This window comes from Entelurus aequoreus, linkage group LG10 (genome assembly GCF_033978785.1).
Source record: "Entelurus aequoreus isolate RoL-2023_Sb linkage group LG10, RoL_Eaeq_v1.1, whole genome shotgun sequence".
Taxonomy (NCBI): domain Eukaryota; kingdom Metazoa; phylum Chordata; class Actinopteri; order Syngnathiformes; family Syngnathidae; genus Entelurus; species Entelurus aequoreus.
This window is the reverse complement of record NC_084740.1, coordinates 34,052,339-34,074,559: the sequence shown is the minus strand read 5'-3', so window position 1 is coordinate 34,074,559 and position 22,221 is coordinate 34,052,339. Positions and strand designations below refer to the sequence as shown.

The window sequence follows — 22,221 nt, the reverse complement described above, 5'->3', positions numbered from 1 at the left end:
GCTAATAGAGTATATATATGTCTTGTGTTTATTTACTGTTGTAGTCATTCCCAGCTGAATATCAGGTACCGTGAGTATGCAGCCTTGGCTGCTAAACATTCGATAACTTGACCGTATGTGCGCGTCACGTACGTAACTTTTTAAAAATATATAAGCTTTATGAACCTTGGGTTAGGTAAACGGTCTTTTGGGCTGAGTGATTGTGTGTGTTGATCAGGTGTTTGAATTGTATTGGCGTGTTCTATGGAGCTAGGAGCTAGCAGAGGAGCTAGGAGCTAGCATAACAAACACGCAGGTGTTTTTATGCAGGATTAATTTGTGGCATATTAAATATAAGCCTGGTTGTGTTGTGGCTAATAGAGTATATATATGTCTTGTGTTTATTTACTGTTGTAGTCATTCCCAGCTGAATATCAGGTCACCCCCGGCTCTCACAGCATCTTCCCTATCTGAATAGCTTCAACTCCCCACTAGTCCTTCACTTGCACTTTACTCATCCACAAATCTTTCATCCTCGCTCAAATTAATGGGGAAATTGTCGCTTTCTCGGTCCGAATCTCTCTCACTTCATGCGGCCATCATTGTAAACAATAGGGAACTTTGCGTATATGTTCAACTGACTACGTCACGCTACTTCCGGTAGGTGCAAGCCTTTTTTTTATCAGATACCAAAAGTTGCAATCTTTATCGTCGTTGTTCTATACTAAATCCTTTCAGCAAAAATATGGCAATATCGCGAAATGATCAAGTATGACACATAGAATAGATCTGCTATCCCCGTTTAAATAAAAAAAATTCATTTCAGTAGGCCTTTAATACTTTTCCATTCCTTGTTGATTTCTGCATGTGTCTGCAGTGGGCTAGTATATATAGAGCCACCCACACCAGTTTCAAATTAGTTGCCTAATTAATGAATTGGAAAGAAAATGTTATGACAGTAGCGTATGTGTGTGGCCGTGAGGTGAGTGACGTCAGTGAGTGTGTGGGCGATAGAAGAGAGGGAGCGGTAGCGTGAGTGCCGGCGGGGACTAGTTTGTTTTGTATTATTTTGCAGTTTATTGTCAAAATATACACTCCCATTGTCCACTTAAATATTTCCAAGATATTTCTTTATTCTTAGACAACGGATTCCCTTCCGTGATTGGTCATTTCTATGGACACAGAAATGACGTCACCTAAAATTCCGTTTACGGCACATAGTAATGTCGTAATTCAGCTCTGAGTGTGACACTTAAGATTCAGTCCAACACTTCGCTGAAAGTGTGAGTAAGACGCTTGATAACTAACTTTTAAGTGCAGCTTTCAGCGAAGAATTTCTTTACTCTTAAGTCAACTCTTAGCAGACTTCTTGGGAGTAATTCTAAGAAGCTTGATAAGTACGGCCCCTGGTCCTTACGGGCGACCTGGTGCCCGCGGGCACCGCGTTGGTGACCCCTGGGCTGGATGATGTCACTAGTCAGAAAATGTTATTATTTTTTTTTGTACAGCACAAACAATTATTTTAATATTTGCAATGATCAGACTTCACACAGGTGTTTTGCACCGTTTTCCTACTAAAAGAAAAATAGTCTGCTTTGAAATAAATGACCACTTTTCAGTGCTTGTTTGTCACTTTTTGGTGATTTTGTTGATTTCTGACCACATGTCTAATACACCGGTAAGCCAGTGTCATTGGGAGTGAAGGCAAAGGCAATCTGTCCGTGCAGAATTCAACTATTGTCATGGTTAGCTTATAGGGGTATCAAAATAATAAATAGATTTTTAAACGAATCACAATTCCTAATCGATTAAAAAAATTCAAAAATATTTAAAAAATAAATAAAAACATATATGTTTTAATATATTATTATTTTTTTAATCTGTCCTATTCAGCCACACAGACAAATCATATTGTTGATGTAGATGATCATATCTTAATGTACAGATTTACTTTAGAAAAGAGAAGTGTTATTTTAATTCTCTCGTTGCCTTATTTGTATTTGACTTTATCAAATGTTTGGGTGGAATTTTATTCAACAAACGCAGTTTTCTTTTAAGTAATATAGAAATTAATCACACCAATGTATTTATTTTATGGAGGAATGCAGTTATTCGCAGAACTGGCACCCAATGTTATTAAAAAGCATTGATTTTGAATTGAGAATCTATTCTGAATTGAATCATTAACCCCAAGAATCGAACAAAAGGAAAATCATTTTACCCTGTGTATGCGAATATTTGTGGCATTGTTGAACACCCTGGGAGCTTCAGAGTGATAAGTGAGCAGTGGCTTCACATAGTCACCGCTAGCGTTAGCACAAACTAGCAGTGTGAGGCGATCCTTCATCGGCTTGTGTCCCGGTAGTGCCCTTTCCTCCGCTGTAATAAATGTCCGCTCCGGCATCTTTTTTGGTCTCATCACAATTAAGGACTTGCTGCGGAACAAAGACCACTTTGCTGATAAAATCCTCAAACTGAAGGTGCCGCAAGCCGGAGGCTAACTAGCTAAAACGCTAGCTCAAAGCGGTCGTCTAGCAATCCAAAGCTGTACAGCGAGACTGTAAGAGTTTGGACACATTTTAACTAGAGATGTCGATAAATGCTTTAAAATGTAATATCGCAAATTATCGGTATCGGTTTAAAAATTATCGATATCGGTTTCAAAAAGTAAAATGTATGACTTTTTAAAACGCCACTGTGTACACGGACGTAGGGAGAAGTACAGAGCGCCAATAAACCTTAAAGGCACTGCCTTTGCGTGCCGGTCCAGTCACATAATATCTACGGCTTTTCACACACACAAGTGAATGCAAAGCATACTTGATCAACAGCCATACAGGTCACACAGAGTGGCCGTATAAACAACTTTAACACTGTTACAAATATGCGCCACACTGTGAACCCACACCAAACAAGAATGACAAACACATTTCGGGAGAACATCCGCACCGTAACACAACATAAACACAACAGAACAAATACCCAGAACCCCTTGCAGCACTAACTCTCGGGACACTACAATATACACCCCCCACTACCCCCCCAACCCCGCCCACCTCAACCTCCTCATGCTCTCACATGTCCCAAATTCCAAGCTGCTGTTTTGAGGCATGTTAAAAAAAATAATCCACTTTGTGACTTCAATAATAAATATGGCAGTGCCATGTTGGTATTTTTTTCCATAACTTGAGTTGATTAATTTTGGAAAATTTGGTTACATTGTTTAATGCATCCAGCGGGGCATCACAACAAAATTAGGCATAATAATGTGTTAATTCCACGACTGTATATATCGGTATCAGTTGATATCGGAATCGGTAATTAAGAGTTGGACAATATCGAAATATCGGCAAAAAAGCCATTATCGGACATCTCTAATTTTAACCATTTCTGAGGGTTGTGGGAATAAAAACGCCAGGAGTGCCGCTTGCCGTCGAGGCACTTTGAAATGGCCACGCCCGTGTGTACAGGATGTAAACAGGTCGCAAAAATAGGCGTTCGTAAATCAAGGTTCCACTGTAATGGGTAATTTTGTTTTAAAGTTAGACTCTAAAGAGAAAGAGAAAGACACATTGCGAGGGCATACACAGTCCACGCACACACTAAGACACACACAGAGAGTTTGCGCAAGCGTAAAATGAGTTCACGCGCGCACAAAAAGTGTGATTTTACGTGCAAGCATGTGACGCCATGTACAGCCTTGCAGAGTAGAAGCCGTTATAGCGGTTTTCTCCATTTTCACTTCTTACGAGGTGAGATCATTATTGTCGGCATAATGTTCACGGGTGACTCAAAAGATCTTGATTTGATGAGAGAAAAGCCACAAAAAGCCACAGATGACACGTCGTGCGAGGAGCTCAGTATCAGTGTGTGAAGACACTTGCAGCATGTACCTCATGCATTGTTAACAAATAGTTGAGGATGCTCTGCAGCTCGTCCTCCTTCACACCTCGGTCCTGATGGAACGCAAAAGTGGGAGACAGATATGAATTAATCATTGTGAGGTGCAGTACACACAGGAAGTATCCCCACCAACAAACATACTGCCCTAATTGTGTAATAATATGCAAAAGTGACTTAATAGTGATACGAGTCCTCAGAGCATGTTAAGGAGCACAACATCTGTGGGAAAAAAATATATTTTCCTTGCTTGTCTGCTCCCTTTTTGAGAGAAGAAACGCTCTCTTTTCATGAAAAAGAAACCATCAAGTAGATTATCCTGCCCTGTGCATACGCCCATTACTTTGTGTTGAAAGAAGGCTTTGCTGCACATCTTGAAATAAAGTTTTGGTCAGCCAAATACAGACGTGGGAGCCGTGAAAATGTTTTAGTTTTTCTTAAGCGAATAAGCTAACCTTACCCGATGTTGCTGTTGAAATGTGAGCGCAATGTTAGCATGTAGCTCGTATTTGCATGCACATACAACACTTAAGACGTTCAGCATATCAGTATGTGGACTTAAATTATGGAATGAATTCAGGAAAAAAGTCAAACAACGTAGTAATATGATCCAGTTTTTGTGTTTACAAAGTACAAGAAGAAGACATTTTGTTAAACATCTCAAACCTTTATTCAAAATGAGATATTATTCATCTCGTTAGTTATCACACAATTATTTACCTTCCAATTACAGTACAAAGGTAAACAATTCTACAGTCATGAGAAACACAATTTTAAACGGTTACTTGCAATATTATATATTATGATTACATTACATTTAGGGCTGCAACTAACAACTAATTTGATAATCGATTAATCTGTTGATTATTGCTTTGATTAATCGATTAATAATCGGATAAAAGAGACAAACTACATTTCTATCCTTTCCAGTATTTTATTGGGGAAAAAAACAGCATACTGGCACCATACTTATTTTGATTATTGTTTCTCAGCTGTTTGTAAATGTTGCAGTTTATAAATAAAGTTTTATTAAAAAAATAAAAAAATAAAAAAATCGATGACTAAATTAATCGCCAACTATTTTTATAATTAATTTTAATCAATTAGTTGTTGCAGCCCTAATTACATTATAAACACGGTGTAGTTTTTATCGATTGTTTCATTTTAAGAGCAGTGATTCTCAAACTGTGGTACGGTACGTGGGCCCCATCCAGTGGCATTCCAAAGAATCACTTGATTAAAGTGCAGTTTTTATATTTTCCTGTATTCAAGCGTCCCTGTTCAGTGTGTAATGTTACAGTGGTCAAAAATACTAAATATACTTGGAAAATAAAACCTCTGCTTTGTTTTTTATGAATACTTAGGCCTATAACACTACTGCATTTTAATGTTGGTCATTATGGGGGTACTTGGGGAGCCAAGTTTTTTTTCTGAAGTGGTACTTGGTGAAAAAAGTTTGAGAACCACTCATGTAGACAAAAGCCCTGAGTCTGTCTGCATAAAGCCAACATGTTTTAAAATAAATGATTGCATACTGTTTAAATGTGTGACACATCGAGACACGAATATGTTGATTGATTGATTGCATGTATATGTATAAAATGTAAAAATTCCAAATCGAATTGCAATTTGAGAGAAATATTGCAAATAGGTTTTTTTCTCAAAATGGTGCATCCCTAATTTTAAACAACCTAAATTCCAGCATCAACACTACATGCACACTTCAAACGCATGTGTCCCAGCAGGCACAAGACATTGATACAATGTTGATTATACATACATGTCCTTTAAAACTGACTTTGTCCAACATTGGATCCACGTTTGGCTGGGAAATGACCAAATTTCAATGGTAAAATCGACGTCACAACCTAACATTGTAAACGTTGTCAAAATGAATGTTGTTTCAACGTTGTATTTGTGTTGTAGTATATTGGTTGGGAAATGACCAAATTTCAATGGTCAAATCAACATCAGACCCTAACATTGATTAAACACCATCAAAAAGCATATTGTTTCAAAGTTAAGTTTGAGTTGTAGAATATTGCTTGGAAAATGACCAAAATTCAATGGTTGAATCAACATTAGAACCCAACATTGACTAAACGTCATCAAAAAGCATGTTTCAACGTTATGTTTGAGTTGTAGAATATTGGTTGGAAAATGACCAAAATTCAATAGTCAAATCAACGTCAGAACCCAACATTGATTCAAGGTCATCAAAAAGCATGTTTTAACGTTATGTTTGAGTTGTAGAATATTGGTTTGAAAATGACCCAAATTCAATGGTCAAATCAACGTCAGAACGCAACATTGATTAAACATCATCAAAAAGCATGTTGTTTCGACGTACATGTGTTGTACCATATTGGTTGGGAAATTACCAAAATTCAATGGTCGAATCAACATTGGAACCCATCCATCCATCCATTTTCTACCGCTTATTCCCAACATTGATTAAACGTCATCAAAAAGCATGTTTCAAAGTTATGTTTGAGTTGTAGAATATTGGTTGCAAAATGACCAAAATTCAATGGTCAAATCAACGTCAGAACCCAACATTGATTTAAGGTCATCAAAAAGCATGTTGTTTCAACGTTATGTTTGAGTTGTAGAATATTGGTTGGAAAATGACCAAAATTCAATGGTCAAATCAACGTCTGAACCCAATATTGATTCAAGGTCATCAAAAAGCATGTTGTTTCAACGTATATGTGTTGTACCATATTGGTTGGGAAATGACCACAATTCAATGGTCAAATCAACGTCAGAACCTAACATTGATTAAAGGTCATCAAAAAGCATGTTGTTTCAACGTTATGTTTGAGTTGTAGAATATTGGTTGGAAAATTACCCAAATTCAATGGTCGAATCAACATTAGAACCCAACATTGATTAAAGGTCATCAAAAAGCATGTTTCAAAGTTATGTTTGAGTTGTAGAATATTGGTTGCAAAATGACCAAAATTCAATGGTCAAATCAACGTCAGAACCCAACATTGATTCAAGGTCATCAAAAAGCATGTTGTTTCAACGTATATGTGTTGTACCATATTGGTTGGGAAATGACCAAAATTCAATGGTCAAATCAACATCAGAACCCAACATTGATTCAATGTCATCAAAAAGCATGTTTTAACGTTATGTTTGAGTTGTAGAATATTGGTTGGAAAACGACCCAAATTCAATGGTCGAATCAACATTAGAACCCAATATTGATTAAAGGTCATCAAAAAGCATGTTTCAAAGTTATGTTTGAGTTGTAGAATATTGGTTGCAAAATGACTAAAATTCAATGGTCAAATCAACGTCAGAACCAAACATTGATTTAAGGTCATCAAAAAGCATGTTGTTTCAATGTGTATGTGTTGTACCATATTGGTTGGGAAATTACCAAAATTCAATGGTCAAATCAACATTGGAACCCATCCATCCATCCATTTCCTACCGCTTATTCCCAACATTGATTAAACGTCATCAAAAAGCATGTTTCAAAGTTATGTTTGAGTTGTAGAATATTGGTTGCAAAATGACCAAAATTCAATGGTCAAATCAACGTGAGAACCCAACATTGATTCAATGTCATCAAAAAGCATGTTGTTTCAACGTTATGTTTGAGTTGTAGAATATTGGTTGGAAAATGACCAAAATTCAATGGTCAAATCAACGTCTGAACCCAATATTGATTCAAGGTCATCAAAAAGCATGTTGTTTCAACGTATATGTGTTGTACCATATTGGTTGGGAAATGACCACAATTCAATGGTCAAATCAACGTCAGAACCTAACATTGATTAAAGGTCATCAAAAAGCATGTTGTTTCAACGTTATGTTTGAGTTGTAGAATATTGGTTGGAAAATTACCCAAATTCAATGGTTGAATCAACATTAGAACCCAACATTGATTAAAGGTCATCAAAAAGCATGTTTCAAAGTTATGTTTGAGTTGTAGAATATTGGTTTCAAAATGACCAAAATTCAATGGTCAAATCAACGTCAGAACCCAACATTGATTCAAGGTCATCAAAAAGCATGTTGTTTCAACGTATATGTGTTGTACCATATTGGTTGGGAAATGACCAAAATTCAATGGTCAAATCAACATCAGAACCCAACATTGATTCAAGGTCATCAAAAAGCATGTTTTAACGTTATGTTTGAGTTGTAGAATATTGGTTGGAAAATGACCCAAATTCAATGGTCGAATCAACATTAGAACCCAATATTGATTAAAGGTCATCAAAAAGCATGTTTCAAAGTTATGTTTGAGTTGTAGAATATTGGTTGCAAAATGACCAAAATTCAATGGTCAAATCAACGTCAGAACCCAACATTGATTCAAGGTCATCAAAAAGCATGTTGTTTCGACGTGTATGTGTCGTACCATATTGGTTAGAAAATGACCAAAATTCAATGGTCAAATCAACGTCAGAACCCAACATTGATTAAAGGTCATCAAAAAGCATGTTGTTTCAACGTTATGTTTGAGTTGTAGAATAGTGGTTGCAAAATGACCAAAATTCAATGGTCAAATCAACATCAGAACCCAACATTGATTCAAGATCATTAAAAAGCATGTTGTTTCATTGTTATGTTTGAGTTGTAGAATATTGGTTTGAAAATGACCCAAATTCAATGGTCGAATCAACATCAGACCCCAACATTGATTAAACTTCATCAAAAAGCATGTTTCGTCATGTTTGAGTTGTAGAATATTGGTTGCAAAATGACCAAAATTCAATGGTCAAATCAACGTCAGAACCCAACATTGATTCAAGGTCATCAAAAAGCATGTTGTTTCAACGTTATGTTTGAGTTGTAGAATATTGGTTGGAAAGTGACCAAAATTCAATGGTCAAATCAACGTCAGAACGCAACATTCATTAAACGTCATCAAAAAGCATGTTGTTTCAACGTATATGTGTTGTACCATATTGGTTGGGAAATTACCAAAATTCAATGGTCAAATCAACATTAGAACCCAACATTGATTAAACGTCTTCAAAAAGCATGTTGTTTCAATGTGGATGTGTTGTACCATATTGGATGGGAAATGACCACAATTCAATGGTCAAATCAACGTCAGAACCCAACATTGATTCAAGGTCATCAAAAAGCATGTTGTTTCAACGTTATGTTTGAGTTGTAGAATATTGGTTGGAAAATGACCAAAATTCAATGGTTGAATCAACATTAGAACCCAACATTGATTAAACATAATCAAAAATAATGTTTCAAAGTTATGTTTGAGTTGTAGAATATTGGTTGCAAAATGACCAAAATGCAATGGTCAAATCAACGTCAGAACCCAACATTGATTAAACGTCCTCAAAAAGCATGTTGTTTCAATGTGTATGTGTTGTACCATATTGGTTGGGAAATGACCAAAATTCAATGGTCGAATCAACATTGGAACCCATCCATCCATCCATTTTCTACCGCTTATTCCCAACATTGATTAAACGTCATCAAAAAGCATGTTTCAAAGTTATGTTTGAGTTGTAGAATATTGGTTGCAAAATGACCAAAATTCAATGGTCAAATCAACGTCAGAACCCAACATTGATTCAAGGTCATCAAAAAGCATGTTTTTTCAACGTTATGTTTGAGTTGTAGAATATTGGTTGTAAAATGACCCAAATTCAATGGTCGAATCAACATTAGAACCCAACATTGATTAAATGTAATCAAAAAGCATGTTGTTTCAACGTTACGTTTGAGTTGTAGAATATTGGTTGGAAAATGACAAAAATTCAATGGCCAAATCAACGTCTGAACTCAACATTGATTAAACGTGGTCAAAAAGCATGTTGTTTCAACGTTATGTTTGAGTTGCTCAACGTCAGGACCTAATTCAACAAGCCCTCGATGTTCTTTTAATATCTTGTGCCTGCTGGGGTGGCACCCTTGACAATAACATTGTTGAAAAATACTACTGATATAATAGGCACGTTCCAATTCAAAAGTAAACACGGCTATAAAACCCTTTTCGGTACGACTGGCGCTACCTTTGAAGCCAGAATTGGACGACGGGATAAAGCAGGAGCCTTTAAAAGGATAACAGAGTGGGGCTTTGAGATACCTTCAAGATGAGTTGCTTGAGGAAGAGAAGCATGAACGCCCGCAGAGAGATGATTTCTTTCTGGGTCGGCCTTGGACCGTCTGTGTGGAGAAAAAGCGAGAGAGAAAGAGAGAGAGAGAGAGAGAGAGAGAGAGAGAGAGAGAGAGAGAGAGAGAGAGAGAGAGGGGTAAAGTAGTGGAACAACATAATGTACAGCGCCTTCTTGTTTATGTTGCTGTTGTTCATTCTTATTTTACTCTTGGTTGGTTTTAATGATGTGGAGTTACTGTTTGAAGTCCCGGTAATGAGCTACTGACGCCTTGTGTTTGGAAGAAAGGGGTACATATTTTACACACGCACACACCCTGGCGCTTTCTCGCCTTGAACAGTAAATCCGGCTTCTTATGATTAAAAAAACATTGTCTCATGCACAACTGCACATTCATCAACTCTGCACGGTGAAGCTGTGAGGGGGGGAAATAAATAAAAAAAATCTATATCCGAAACATTTCATGCAGCGACGGCGAGCCTCGGGGAGGGTTGGTAAAGGCAGCTTGCCAAAATAAATTGAGCGGTAATGTTGTATCAAATGTCAGCCTTGGCTGACATGTCGTGGCCCAGGCACTAAAAGCCAAGGTCACACCTGTCCATCACACCCGCCAAAATCTAATTAAAAACTACTCGGGTGGTCTGGGCCAAATTAGGACTGCTGTGCCATGATGCAATGACCACATTCCATCCTGCCCGTCCAGGACATTAGGGTTTGATGGGTGTTTGCTGGTTAGCATGTTTACACAGACACAGAATACGGAGGTAATGGGCCAGGAATCAAGTCATTACAGGTTGGTGCAGATCCAAATAAAGGATCACGAAGAGGATTATTTTTTTTTCTTTTTGAGTTAACTGCAAAGAGTGTTTAAGCAGCTCCAGTGGAAGCTCTTAAATCAATCTATTCCGGGATGTTGGTCCACTCAATGTCTGCCAACAAATAATGTAAATTAAAACCTAATGACTACTGCATCATAAAACCCCCCAAAATAAGGACAGGTTAGTTTGTGTGACTGGGATGCAAGGCTCCTCACATTCACAGTTGATTAAGACTTTCTTTCTTTTTTTTACTGTACAGCCCAGCCAGGACAATTTATACCACAGTCATACACTACCGTTCAAAAGTTTGGGGTCACCCAAACAATTTTGTGGAATAGCCTTCATTTCTAAGAACAAGAATAGACTGTCGAGTTTCAGATGAAAGTTCTCTTTTTCTGGACATTTTGAGCGTTTAATTGACCTCACAAATGTGATGCTCCAGAAACTCAATCTGCTTAAAGGAAGGTCAGTTTTGTAGCTTCTGTAACAAGCTAAACTGTTTTCAGATGTGTGAACATGATTGCACAAGGGTTTTCTAATCATCAATTAGCCTTCTGAGCCAATGAGCAAACACATTGTACCATTAGAACACTGGAGTGATAGTTACTGGAAATGGGCCTCTATACACCTATGTAGATATTGCACCAACAACCAGACATTTGCAGCTAGAAAAGTCATTTACCACATTAGCAATGTATACAGTGTATTTAAGTTAAAGTTAAAGTACCAATGATTGTCACACACACACTAGGTGTGGTGAAATTTGTCCTCTGCATTTGACCCATCCCCTTGATCACCCCCTGGTAGGTGAGGGGAGCAGTGGGCAGCATTTCTTTAAAGTTAAGACTAGTTTAAAGTTATCTTCATTGAAAAGTACAGTGCTTTTCCTTCAAAAATAAGGACATTTCAATGTGACCCCAAACTTTTGAACGGTAGTGTATATAATGCATTCTATTTTCTTCTTCTATGGTTATCATCACACTTTTTGTCTACCTTTTGAGGTGGCGAAACAGAGAAATGTGTTGTTTTATTACCCTGAAACTTGTACAACTTTAGGGTAGTGTTTGTTGGGCGATACGTCAAATGTTCCTACAGATATGATACTAGGGGTTAGGGGTGTGGGAAAAAAATCGATTCGAATTTAAATCGCCATTCTCACGTTGTACGATTCAGTATTGATTCTCATTTTTCAAAAACCTATTTTTTAATTTTAATTTTTTTATTAATCAATCCAACGAAACAATACACAGCAATACCATAACAATGCAATCCAATTCCAAAACCAAACCCGACCCAGCAACACTCAGAACTGCAATAAACAGAGCAATTGAGAGGAGACACAAACACGACACAGAACAAACCAAAAGTAGTGAAACAAAAATGAATATTATCAACAACAGTATCAATATTAGTAACAATTTCAACATAGCAGTGATTAAAAATCCCTCATTGACATTATCATTAGACATTTATTAAAAAAAAAAGAACAATAGTGTCACAGTGGCTTACACTTGCATCGCATCTCATAAGCTTGACAACACACTGTGTCCAATATTTTCACAAAGATAAAATAAGTCATATTTTTGGTTCATTTTATAGTTAAAACAAATGTACATCATTGCAATCAGTTGATAAAACATTGTCCTTTACAATTATAAAATCTTTTTACAAAAATCTACTACTCTGCTTGCATGTCAGCAGACTGGGGTAGATCCTGCTGAAATCCTATGTATTGAATGAATAGAGAATCGGTTTGAATCGGAAAAATATCGTTTTTGAATCGAGAATCGCGTTGAATCAAAAAAATGGATTTATAATCGAATCGTGGGAGACCCAAAGATTCGCAGCCCTACTAGGGGTGTCAAAAAAAAGTTTTATTTTGGAATGAATCGCGATTCTTATTTGTAACGATTCTTCGACGAAAAATCTAACATTTAATTGTATTTTATTTTTTATTTTTTTATCTGTCCTGTCCAGCCACTCAAGCAAATCACATTGTTGATGTACAGATTTACTTTACAAAAGTGAAGTGTCAAACGCAACTCGTTGCTTTATTTGTATTTGACTTTATTAAATATTTTGGTAGAAGTTGATCAAACAAAACCGGTTTTCTATTAAGTAATATAGAAGTTTATCAGAGTTGTTCATCTATTTTATGGAGGATTGTAGTTATTTATAGAACTGGCACCCAATGTTATTAAAAAAAGTATTGATTTTGAGTTGAGAATAGTTTTGAATCGAGTATTGATTCTGAAGCAAATCGTTATCCCCAAGAATCGAATCAAATCGTGCGGTACCAAGAAACACAGAGCCCTTTATTACCGATGCTGTACTTACTTTATAGTTTGAGTAGTAAACAATGCATTACAAATACCACAATAATTTTATTGTACGACAATTATTGATTTATGCTCAAATTTAAGCTTTTTACCTTAGTTTATTTTTTTGTTTTGGTTTTGTTGACGTTCTAAAATACCCCCCCGCCCATAAAAGTCATATAAATCAATTTAATCTGTTCTAGACACCCAAAGATATTAACACAAGCTTTTAGTGGCAAAGACAGCGATGAGCAGAGAGAGAGGAGGGGAGGGTAGAGAGCCACACTAACGGTACTGTCATACTTTGTTACAAGTTTTTTTTCCTGAATTTAACAGCGTTTTCAGGAAAAGGCATTGAAGCTTAGGGAAGGCTACGCAGAACGAAACTAAAACTGAACTGGCTACAAAGTAAGCAAAAACAGAATGCTGGACGACAGCAAAGACTTACTGTGGAGCAAAGAGGGCGTCCACAATGTACATCCGAACATGACATTGCAATCAACAATGTCCCCACAAAGAAGGATAAAAACAACTGAAATATTCTTGATTGCTAAAACAAAGCAGGTGCGGGGAATAGTGCTCAAAGGAAGACATGAAACTGCTACAGGAAAATACCAAAAAACAAAGAAAGCCACCAAAATAGGAGTGAAAGACAAGAACTAAAAGACTACACAGGAAAAAAAAATTATAAATAAGTCACGACGTGATGTGACAGGTGGTGACAGTACACCTACTTTGAGACAAGAGCTATAGTGATGCATGCTTGGTTATGGTATAAATTAATATCCAACAATTGCGACAACGACTTTTTACTGTCAACTGAGTTACATTTTTTTATGATTTCTGCTGGTGGTGTGCCTCCGGATTTTTTCAACGCAAAAAACGTGCCTTGGCTCAAAAAAGGTTGAGAAACACTGCATTAGGCGCACCGGGTCATAAGGCGCACTGTCGATTTTTGAGAAAATAAAAGGATTTAGTCTGAAAAATACGGTTGTGTATAGTTATAACTTAAATCCGTCCGTCGACTCTATATGGAAGCTCGAAAAACTACTACATGACAGACGGGGAGAAGATGCAGTCGAAGTGGAGCCACCTAAAAAAGGCCGCCCACAAAACGGCGCATCCAGAATAGACGGTCAGAAAGTGACTTAAAGGCCTACTGAAACCCACTACTACCGACCACACAGTCTGATAGTTTATATATCAATGATGAAATCTTAACATTGCAACACATGCCAATACGGCCGGGTTAGCTTATAAAGTGCAATTTTAAATTTCCCGGGGAACTTCCGGTTGAAAACGTCTATGTATGATGACGTATGCGCGTGACGTCAATCGTTAAAACGGAAGTATTCGGACACCATTGTATCCAATACAAAAAGCTCTGTTTTCATCGCAAAATTCCACAGTATTCTGGACATCTGTGTTGGTGAATCTTTTGCAATTTGTTTAATGAACAATGGAGACTACAAAAAAGAAAGCTGTAGGTGGGATCGGTGTATTAGCGGATGGCCGCAGCAACACAACCAGGAGGACTTTGACTTGGATAGCAGACGCGCTATCCGACGCTAGCCGCCGACCGCATCGATGATCGGGTGAAGTCCTTCGTCGCTCCGTCGATCGCTGGAACGCAGGTGAGCACGGGTGTTGATGAGCAGATGAGGGCTGGCTGGCGTAGGTGGATAGCTAATGTTTTTAGCATAGCTCTGTGAGGTCCCGTAGCTAAGTTAGCTTCAATGGCGTCGTTAGCAACAGCATTGTTAAGCTTCGCCAGGCTGGAAAGCATTAACTGTGTAGTTACAGGTCCATGGTTTAATAGTATTGTTGATTTTCTGTCTATCCTTCCAGTCAGGGGTTTATTTCTTTTGTTTCTATCTGCAGTTAAGCCCGATGCTATCACGTTAGCTCCGTAGCTAAAGTGCTTCGCCGATGTATTGTCGTGGAGATAAAAGTCACTGTGAATGTCCGTTTCGCGTTCTCGACTCTCATTTTCAATAGGATATAGTATCCGAGGTGGTTTAAAATACAAATCCGTGATCCACAATAGAAAAAGGAGAGAGTGTGGAATCCAATGAGCCCTTGTACCTAAGTTACGGTCAGAGCGAAAAAAGATATGTCCTGCACTGCACTCTAGTCCTTCACTCTCATGTTCCTCATCCACAAATCTTTCATCCTCGCTCAAATTAATGGGGTAATCGTCGCTTTCTCTGTCCGAATCGCTCTCGCTGCTGGTGTAAACAATGGGGAAATGTGAGGAGCCCTTCAACCTGCGACGTCACGCTACTTCCGGTACAGGCAAGGCTTTTTTTTTATCAGCGACCAAAAGGTGCGAACTTTATCGTCGATGTTCTCTACTAAATCTTTTCAGCAAAAATATGGCAATATCGCGAAATTATCAAGTATGACACATAGAATGGATCTGCTATCCCCGTTTAAATAAAACATTTTCATTTCAGTAGGCCTTTAAAGATGGTCTGTAAAACATAATCTATGCAAAATTTTGACCAAAGAACCACCATTACATGTTATGTAGACCAATGGTCCCCAACCACCGGGCCGCTGCCCGGTACCGGTCCGCGGACCGATTGGTACCGGGCCATGCAAGAAATTTAATTTAAAAAAAAAATATATATATATATATATATTTTTTTTTTAATTAAATCAACATAAAAAACACAATATATACATTATATATCAATATAGATCAATACATTCTGCAGGGATACAGTCCGTAAGCACACATGATTGTATTTCTTTATGAAATAAAAAAAAAAAATAATTAAAAAAAAAAAAAAATCCCCCCCCCCTCCCCCCGGTCCGTGGGACAAATTTTCAAGCGTTGACCGGTCCCCAGCTACAAAAAGGTTGGGGACCACTGATGTAGACCACAAGGAAGTGTTTTACATTTAGAAAAAAAAATCATAATATGACGCCAGCTTCAATGAAAACTAAATTGGATTTCGACAATGAGAGGCGGAATGAAAAGTACTATTTACAAGACTGAATATGGCGGTTTTGAAATGATCTTGCATATCAACACAGCACAGCTGAGATCAGACAACATCACCTGATTAATTGATTTTGTCACATGACAATCGATATCAGTAGTATCGGCATTTTGATGCTGATCCACACACAGCATGGATGTGCATACAGGACAAAGACTTCAACATCTGCGTCAAGGAAAAGAACAGTTCTATCAGGGTAGACGGCTCACGTCGGCCCGTGTCTTTGTTATCTGGCCGGCCTGATGAACTGCACCTTGACTGGACACGCGTTCATGTATCTGGGTGATGCCAGATACAATGGCAGCAGACACACAGCTGGAACAAACAGTGTAATCAATGACGAGACTCCCCTGACGATCCAGCGGGAACGTTTAAGTACCTCGACGTTGATTAATAGAGAGGAGGAAAACTCTGCGCCCAGACAACAGTGTGACAGGGAAGGGCTAATAAGAACATTATTACCGCCGCCGCCAATGCATTGGAGTTATTCACAAGCAATTATGTTGAACAGCTCAGTGCAGCTCTTGTTTCTCGATTGCAGATTACAGCGCTCGGTGCCCCCTAAGGGCAGAAGGAGTTTATTGAAAAATGATTTATTTCAATATGATTAATGCAGTAATCTCCTCAGGTTCACGGCGGATGCTTGTTATGTGGCGGCATGGACAAAACAATGCAGAGTTCTGCCGACAAAGGCCGGGTTCGTGTCCAACACCCACCTGTTCTTAGCATTCCAGTAACCTACGCAGCTCTGGCTCATCTTCCTTAGTCTATACTGCTATACAAACTGTACCCTGGCTCCTCTAAATTGTATGCAAGTTCCACCTTTATTCAGTCACTCCAGATGTCACAATTGCGCAAATTCAGGCAAAATTCAACCAATCCCCGTGAATTATGCAGCTTTGTCCACTGCCCGCTACTTCCCCAACAGGGTTTATAAATAGAAAAGTTTGAATATTTAAGCATATTTTTTTCCAAAGAAACAATATAAACAAAAATAATGGGATTCATGTTTGACAAAAGTCAGTATTTTAGTAAAAGTTTGTGCACTTTGAACTAGAGATGCGTGGTTTGCGGACACATCCGCGGGTCGGGCGGATGCATGTCGAAAAAAATAGATTTTAAATAGATTCGGGCGGGTGGCGGTTGAACCAATTCGGAAATATATATACATAATTAAATGTTGTTACCCACATAAAAAAAACGAGCAGCACTCTTTGAAACAGGCAATTATTCATCAGGCACTGCTGCAGCTGTCACTCCAAATTTCTTCCCCCTACAAAAACCTTCCCCCTCCATGTACTTCCGTGGTCATGTTTCCTCTTACGTCATTGACAGTGATCGATAGCACTTCGGCTTTGACTGCCCGTCGCTGGAAGGATACTTCGTCTTTGACAGCTGCTGGAATCCGAAGAAATCGATTATTGGTTGTTTTTTTTGAACGGGCGCGAAACAGGACAGTCGCGTGCAGGTTAAGGACCCCCGGCAACTTTGTGATTTTATTGGACGCAGCCCCGGAAGTAAATGGGGGAGGGAAGGCTTTTGTAGGGGGAAGAAATTTGGCGTGACTAGGGATGATACTCGAAACCGGTTTTCCCGGTTGTTTGATAAGAAAAGAACAGAGTCCTCGGACTCGAATCCCTTTTTGAGAACCGGTACCCGTTATCGAGACCACTATAGTAAAGGAAAAGAGTTGATTCTTTATTCGAATCCCGTCCCGACCATTAATGCTCCGAGGGACATCACAAGAAATGACGTCACGTAGCTCAGTCATTAGGCGCAGATAGCGAAAGCAGGAAAACAATGGACGGGAAAAAGCGCTCCAAGGTGTAATAAAGTTCAAAACAAAAGCTATAATCCATCGAATAACTTTACTGAGAGATTTTAGCAGGGTAAAACACATGACGAACACTTTTACGACCAACCGGAAACATAGCAACCAGGCTAGCAACGCACCTCCTTTACGGCAGCTGTCGCAACGTTCTTAAAACAACCGCAGCACATACATATATATACAACATATCTCCCTTTTTTAACTTTTGTTTTTCTTTCCTTGTAAACAAAAAAAAATCACACTGTATATGTGTTGTCTGTCTAATTATAAATAACACAGACGAGGCGTGTTGGCTGAGTTCTTGACGTTTACTTTCACAGCGTGGCTACATGCAACACTTTTCGGGGCTACCGCGCATGCTCGTAACTCCCGTTGCATGCTGGGTAGTGTAGTTGGTATATTCTCTAGCTCATAACATTTTTCCCCCTATAAAGAAATAATGTTAACTCAATAAAGTGTATTTCTTTTTTTAGCTTTAACTTTTCATTTTTTAGCATTGTAACCACATTTGCAAATAACTTTTCTCTTCATAGAATTTTCTTTCAATAAAGAAATAAAGTGCAAAAATGTCAAAGCATCATAACAAACAGTTATGTCAAATAGCAGCAGAAGTGCACTTTTTGGAGAGCTGTATTATTTTCAGTTTTGTGCCCAAGGGACTGATTTTATTTAACACTATTATTATCTATACACCTATAGTGATCACAGAGACAGGTTGTTTTTGTGTTACTGTATATATTTGTTTCTCTGAAAAATCCCACTTAATATACTTTGGGTAACAACAGTCAATATTTATTTATTTCATTTTACTTTTTTAGGTGGGTAACAGTCAATATTTATTTATTTATTAGATTTTATTTTTTTATTAAATGATAAAAGTGAGCTTTTGTTAAACCAAATATTGTGTGTTTTTTTCCATATACAACAACCTATCTGGACTCGATAAGAGAATCGATAAGGAATCGGTTCGATAAGAGGATTCGATAATAGGCTCGAACTCGATAATTCCTTATCAAACATCATCCCTAGGCGTGACACAGCACACCACAACACAACAGAAGAAGAAGAAAAAAATAAAAAGATTGCAACGCCGGCAGCAAAAGTGGTACGCGACAAACTAAAAAAGGGAATACTAAAGACCAGGGGAAAAAATAACAATAATAGTCAACACTTTCTTAATGGCAATGACAATAATATTATAATAATGATAAATAATAATATCACGCATTAATATCTCTTAGCCTCTAATGCGTGGCCAAGAGATATTATTGCGTGGCACGCATTGAATGTCGTTGTTATATATATTAGATATATAACAACGGGTGGGTGGCGAGCGGTTGTGGTTTTGATAAAATGTTAGTTCGGGTGGATGGCGGGTGGATGACGACTTTTGTGATGCGCTTGCGGATGAAATAATTGCCTATCCGCGCATCTCTACTTTGAACACAATTGTCAGAATATTTGTATATAAGTTATCACACAACTTGTTTGCTTGCAGCTCAGGTTGCCCTGCGTGAAGACCGGTGGCCCTGGTTACTATCTACTTGTGCTCACAAAGCTGTCCTTGTTCTAATCAAGCAAAGGCGGACAGCTTGTAAATCTCCACTGTGTGCCATGGAATGCGCCTCGCCGTAGAAATGTCTGTTTTTCAGATATGGACAGCCACGGGAGGGGCCGTATCAGGACCCGAAGTCTCCAAAAATATAAGGCGGACACAGAGGGGGTGAACTCGACACCGCTCCAAGCACATTTTGTTTTAACGGTGTATGACCCAGTGCTGGGCTGCTGCATAATGTGACCCCTCTCCTTAGAAGCAGATTCAGCTATGTAATCAGGGAATGCCCAAATAAATGGGGAGGCGTTGGAACTTTTTCCTCAGAGCGTGGGGTGACACTGTACGAGGGTGCATGTCCACGCGCTCTCTCCTCATGAGCTAAATTGAATCATGTCTCTGTTTGATTCCTTGCTTCTTATCCTGTTTAATACATAATTCGGTGTTGGAACCTGACAACAATGTAAAGCGCTAAACATTACAACGGGGGGATGGATCAACATTCTGTATAGAGATGTCAGATAATATCTGCCTGCCAATATCATCGGCCGATAAATGCTTTAAAATGTAATATCGGAAATTATCGGTATCGTTTTTTTAATTATCGGTATCGTTTTTATTTATTTATTTTTTTTATTTTTATTAAATCAACATAAAAACACAAGATACACTTACAATTAGTGCACCAACCCAAAAAAACTCCCTCCCCCATTTACTCTCATTCACACAAAAGGGTGGTTTCTTTCTGTTATTAATATTCTGGTTCCTACATTATATATCAATATATATCAATACAGTCTGCAAGGGATACAGTCCGTAAGCACACATGGTTGTGCGTGCTGCTGGTCCACTAATAGTACTAACCTTTAACAGTTAATTTTACTCATTTTCATTAATTACTAGTTTCTATGTAACTGTTTTTATATTGTTTTACTTTCTTTTTTATTCAAGAAAACGTTTTTAATTTATTTATCTTATTTTATTAATTAAAAAAAAAAAAAGGATCTTATCTTCACCATACCTGGTTGTCCAAATGAGCCATAATAATGTGTTAATTCCACGACTGTATATATCAGTATCGGTTGATATCGGTATCGGTAATTAAGAGTTGGACAATATCGGAATATCGGATATCGGCAAAAAAGCCATTATCGGACATCCCTAATTCTGTGAGTAAAAAAATATTCAGTCTAAGGCTGGAATGCCGGGCCGGGGGTCCAGACTGAGGCCATGAAAAAAAAACTCAATAGCCATAGCACACATAAACAAGTTACAAATAATTCACAAGACTTGCAACAGAGGGGAGGGAGTGGGGACTACGGAGGCAGGCTGCTCAGCCGTCCATCACCCCTGAGGGATTCAAGTGGTGTAAGTAACGTCATGGACATCTGTGTCTACGCTGGCACTAATCGTTACAATCATCAGATTACTTTTAATGGATGTTTTACTTTAAACCAGAGGAAAATACATTTGTGAAGATGTACAGTGCAACTTCTGAACGAGTCTTGGCAGAGGACCCTATTATTATTTGCAACGCTATTCGGCACTATCATGTAAAAAAAACAAAAACCTGTTAAATAATTATTCTAAGTAAACAAAATGCTGGTATTAATCTGTACGGTGATGTTCAAAGTTCACGTTTTTGTAAATTTACCGTGCCTGTAGTGCAGGACAATGATTATTGACGGAGAATGAGAAGTGTGTGTGAGAAAAAGACGTGTGTGCATGAGAGAGAGCATGTGTTGGAATTGAACCTGTTAGCATCAAACATATATTAACGTTGTTGCCCTAGGGTAAACTGGGTAACACATGGCACACTGACAAAGCTTAACCTATTGTTATTATAACAATCTACAAGGTTATAGGTTGCTTCTTTTTATTCCCCTCAATTTTTCTGCATTCTTTTGTATCTCTAGTTATCATTACATATATGTATTGTTGCATTTAAACAACTGTATTGTTGATAATAGAGGTAAATTATTGGTATTGTTCATTATCAATAGCGCTATTTCTATTGGTATTTGTATTGCTCCATTTGTAGTGTAATAATGCTCATTGTCATTTCTGTATTATGATTTTTTTCGCTAACTACTTCTTTGCTACCACTTTTACCATCATATTTGTGCATATCCTATTTGCTGATGTTGCTCTATTGTTGTTATTGTTGTTGTTGTTATTGTTGTGTTTGCTGTTGTTATTTTTGTCTCTCTGTCTAATCCCCCTCTTGTCCCCACAATTTCCCCCTCTGTCTTCCTTTTTTCTCTTTCTATCCCCTCCTGCACCAAATAATAACATAAATACATTTAATAAAATCAAATACAATTAAGGCAACAAGAGAAGTATCCTACACTTCTCTTTTGTAAAGTAAATCTGAACAGCCGATATGGGCATCTACATTAACTATATGATTTGCCTGAGAAGCTGGACAAAAAAATAATAATTAAAAATAAAAATAACCTGTTAGCATAAGATTGTCAATAAAAGTTAAGAGTGCCTTACTTTGTGACATTTTCTGGATGCAACAACAACACAATACGCTGAAAAACGACACATTCAGTTATCATTTTTAGAGCACACAATATCAGTTTTCTGGCAAATATTTACCGTAATTTCCGGACTATAAGCCGCTACTTTTTCCCCTCGTTCTGGTCCCTGCGGCTTATACAAGGGTGCGGCTTATTTACGGCCTGTTCTTCACCGACACCGAC

At 37.9% G+C, this 22,221-nt stretch overlaps 1 protein-coding gene and 1 pseudogene across 1 annotated transcript in view; one reads left to right on the top strand and one right to left on the bottom strand.

Annotated features, from left to right (window-relative positions):
• The window catches only part of LOC133659140 (neurobeachin-like), a 75,728-nt pseudogene extending 65,694 nt beyond the window's left edge, over window positions 1–10,034 (bottom strand).
• A 6,232-nt stretch (window positions 10,035–16,266) lies between these two features.
• LOC133659139 (neurobeachin-like) overlaps window positions 16,267–22,221 on the top strand; it is a 150,987-nt gene continuing 145,032 nt past the window's right edge. Inside the window, exon 1 of the mRNA XM_062061874.1 lies at window positions 16,267–16,339. Within this exon, the coding sequence (XP_061917858.1) occupies window positions 16,267–16,339 (73 nt within the window). The remainder of the gene's footprint in view (window positions 16,340–22,221) is intronic.